The sequence below is a fragment of the Arachis ipaensis genome, chromosome B01 (assembly GCF_000816755.2).
Source record: "Arachis ipaensis cultivar K30076 chromosome B01, Araip1.1, whole genome shotgun sequence".
In the NCBI taxonomy this organism is placed as follows: Eukaryota; Viridiplantae; Streptophyta; class Magnoliopsida; order Fabales; family Fabaceae; genus Arachis; species Arachis ipaensis.
In genome coordinates this window covers 115993714-115997793 of record NC_029785.2, presented here as the reverse complement: position 1 = coordinate 115997793, position 4080 = coordinate 115993714, and the positions used below count along the sequence as shown (strand labels likewise).

Sequence of the window (4080 nt, the reverse complement as noted above, 5' to 3'; positions counted from 1 at the left end):
AAGTTCTTTTCGGGACTTTGGTGGATATGGCGAGCAAGGAATAATGACATCTTTAATGCTCATGAAACTTGGCCTCCGAAAAAAGTGATTTGTCTGGCATTAACTTCAGAAAAGGAGCTTAGGAATATTTTTGAATTACAACGTCTCTTCCCTCTACTCTAAATGGTTTTTGGAATCCCCCATCCATTGGTACTTTTAAGATTAATTGTGATGTTAGTTATTTTGGTTCGGGTGATAGTGTTGGTTTTGCTTGTGTTATTAGAGATTGTAATGAGAGTTGGCAAAGGGGGTGTTTGGAAATGATTGATAGTAATAGTATTCTTCAAGGAGAATTGTTTGCCATTTGGAGAGGATATCTCTTAGCTTGGGATGTGGGTCAACGAGATGTTATTTGTGAGACGGATTGTGTGGAAGCATTTAATCTTGTTACTCAAGATGGTTTTGGGTTTATTGATTCATTGGTACTCAAAATAAGAGATATCATGCATTGGAATTGGCGTGTGTTGACTTTAGTTTGATTATGAGAGATGCAAATACGGTGGCAGATACTATGGTAAAGATGGCGATGACAACTTTCACATGTGGAGCTTCTTTCACCTTGGGAGGAGTTTAAGAGTAGTCTTAAACGGGACTGTCCCTCTATTTAAACAGTTCCTTATTTTGTTTGTTTTATTTTTTTTATTTAGTTTATTTCAGTCACAAAAAAAATAGGACAAAAGATAATTGAGTCATGATTTCAATTTTTTAGTTTAAAAAATTATATTTTATAAAATTGTAAATTATGATTTCTTTTGTTATACAAATGGTTCTCACAGTTTGTGTTATGCATCATGCTTGTGGAATACATTAATTTAAACTCATATCAGTGTATTACACATCTTCATTCATTATATAAAAAATAATTAGCAAATTTTACTATTAAAATAGTATTTTTGAGTAGTTGTAATGTTCGGTTAAATTTAATTCATTTTTTTAATTCAAAATAAATAAATAAACTTTAGCAAACGCTAAAATTTTTTCACGTTTCATATTCACATGTTCAACCGTATTATTTCATCAAAATAGGAGGAATTATTTATAATAATAAATTAATAAGATACAAAACAGATGAAATTGAAAATGACCAAAAACAAGTAATAAGTGAGTAACAGCAAAACAATAACTACATTCAAAATAGGAGTGAAGTGACCTTTTACACCTTCAAATTGAGAACCTTACCCAATGGCTGTTGCAGGGTAAGTGTTGAATCAGGTGAAGAAGGACTAAACTGTTTAGGGTTTGATTCTTCTTTGAGTGCGGTTAAAGCAGCTTTTCTTCTCTGCCTGTGTTCCCTATGCCTCGCTATTTTATCTTCCAATGCTGCTTTCGCCTTCTCAGCAACTTCTGCCCTGCTTAGAGCCTGTTCTGCTCGCCCCCTCAGCTCCGCCATCTTCGCCGCCGCCATTCTCAGCTCTTTCTTCATTGATGCTAACTCACACGGCAATTCTGCACCCGCAGCCACCACTGCGATTTCACCATTCTTGTTCTCCATGTTCATTCTCACTTCTTCAGATCCAGATCCGATCCTTGTTATCATATTCAATTCGCCCTGCCAATCTTGATTTTCATGTTCTTGGTGAATGTAAGCCAATCTGTGCTCCTGAAACTGCGATTTCAGTAATGCGATCTCCACCTGCGATTCGATGTCTCTCTCCTTATACATGTTCAGTTCAATTTTCGCCTTCTGTAATTCGCCGGTTACCGATTCTATTGCGTTATTCAAACCGTTTATTTCTTCCTTTGCACTAATAGCCTCTTCTTTTAACTGATTCATATATATCTCCATTATTCCGATTTGTGTCGATTGATCCATGATCTTTCTCTCGTTTTGTTCTATTTGATTTCTCATATCTTCCAATTCTTGTTCTGCTAACGCAATTCTTTCGTCCTTCTCAGACAACACTGCAGCAAAATTCTCTCTCTCTGCTTCAATTGCATCATCAAGTTTCGAACTATGAATCACTTCGCTAAGTTCCTTCACTTGTTTCATTATCTCTTCTTTCTGTTCCTTCTCGATCTCCAATGCGTTTCTCATCTCTTCCGCATCCGCAATCGCTTTCAATTTAAAGTCTCTAGCGGCAACAAGTTCTGTTTCTTTGTTAAGAAGCTCTCTCTGTGTGGCCTTCAACTCCGATAAAACATGCGAAAGCTGGTCGCGAAGTTTCGCGGCTTCCAACGAGCTGAGCTCTGCCATCTCCTTCATCTTGGATGATTCAGTCTCAGTCTCATGTTTGGTAGTAGGATCATCATTCATGTTCTTTTTTCTTTCGAGATCGCATTTCTTCAAGAGTGTGGAAAGTTCATGAATCTTCTTTTGATTGTGTTCAAGCTTGAGAAGCGCTTGCATGTGTGCAGCATGTTTTGCTTCCAATTGAACCTTCAAGTTGGCCAATTCTTTTCTCAAGTCTTCAATCTCTTTTTCACAAGTTAGCTGTTCACAAACATATAAAGAAAATAAGAGTAGGGTGACAATTAAGTCATTAAAATTTTGACTTTGAACTAATAATGGTCATGTTATCCGGAGTTTTTAAGTGAGTACGAGGAGACTACCATTTGAGTTATAGCTCTTTGGAATAGTTATGTTATATCTTTCTATTAATTAAACTTAACAATAATATTTATATATCCTATTAACTATTGTGATGTGTCTATGTATAAAATATTATTTTGTAGATAATAATTTTTTGAGTGAAACAATATATATTTTGGTAGAATTTGTAATAAATAGAAAGTAGTTAATAAATATTATACGAAAAATAATGAATGTTTCATTGTATAAAATTATATCATTTTTATGCTCATATAGCAGTAACGAAACATGTACTACTATAGATAACGAAATACACGAACTGATAAATAACACCATTTTGTATTACACTATCCATTAACAAAAAAACATAAATATCCATTATTTATTATTATAAAAATCTTAATTAATACTTTTTTTAAAATTAATTAATTTAATGTCAAAATTTTCGAAGATCTAATTGTCCCTCTCAAAAAATATTATGCTAAATCTAAGTAAAGTCTACGGGGTTTTATGGTCACTTTGTCTTCTTCCATAAATAGTTGCCACTCCACTTGTAGCTGGTTATGTTTTAAAAACATAATATACATCATTTAATAAATATGGAAGAGGACGATANAGTAAATACAAATAACATAATTCTTATAAAACTTTTATTTTTTTTTCTAAAATACAATATTCAAAATTTTGATCACTAGAGGATCAAATATGCATCAGAGATACGAATAAAGGAAGGTCATAAGTCATAACTCATAATGATAAGTGTGTGATATACAGGAACCGAGGAAACGAAAATGAACCATGATATATATGGCAACATGCCTATAACTAAGATTATATTATTCAATTATTCTAGGAATAACAAAGAAAATATAAAATAAGATAAGCATTAATTAAGAAATACAAAATAAAATAATGTTGAATTATTTGAACTGATTTTTTATATTATTTTTCAAACATAGTTTTTATATAAATTAACGAGGTTAGTTGTTGTGGGAGAGAGTGCGATGCTTACCTTATGAATCCTTGCAGATTGAGATTTATTCGGATCAGCTTTATTATCTCCAAACAAGGATATCGCATTCTGGACCGGTTCAATTGGTTTAGTATCAATCTCACCCACCATGATTTTCCAAATACGTACAAGTACTATATTAAAAATGAAATAGTTAAGTTAGAATTGCAGAGAACATATATAGAAGAGAAAGAAAATGTAGTAAGAGAGTTGATTGGAAAATGGAACACGTATATATCTGTAATAAGGAAATAATATAAGTTGAGAGGAAAAAGCGGTGAAAGAAGCAAGGAAGATAGGATGAAGAATATGAAATTTAAGGTGTGAGGGAGCATTGGTTTACGAAGTTGTATTATAATGAGCATTGCATTGGATAAAACGAGGCTGTGATTTGTGAATTTTGTTGTGCAGCGTTATGGAAAGAGAGGCCGTCCAAGAATTTATTCTTGTTTTCTTTCTCGTGCTTTGGAGTGGTCGAGGTAGGAAAGCTAAAGGGAAA

The 4080-nt window shown here is 33.1% G+C and overlaps 1 protein-coding gene across 1 annotated transcript; it reads right to left on the bottom strand.

Annotated features, from left to right (window-relative positions):
* LOC107611396 (intracellular protein transport protein USO1-like) lies at positions 1078-3876 on the bottom strand. The gene is made up of 2 exons (XM_021111272.1): positions 3546-3876; positions 1078-2545 (listed from the first exon to the last, which is right to left on the bottom strand). Exons 1-2 carry the CDS (start codon positions 3690-3692, stop codon positions 1193-1195), a joined length of 1500 nt encoding a protein of 499 aa, XP_020966931.1. The 5' UTR covers positions 3693-3876; the 3' UTR covers positions 1078-1192.

Bases quoted from the DNA above. Each gene is read 5' to 3' on its own strand.
- LOC107611396 (XM_021111272.1), bottom strand. From the start codon at position 3,692: ATGGTGGGTGAGATTGATACTAAACCAATTGAACCGGTCCAGAATGCG. The intron at 2,546-3,545 runs GTTAATTTATAT...ATAACATGACCA, and splicing joins CTCCCACAACAACTAACCTC to TTATTAGTTCAAAGTCAAAA.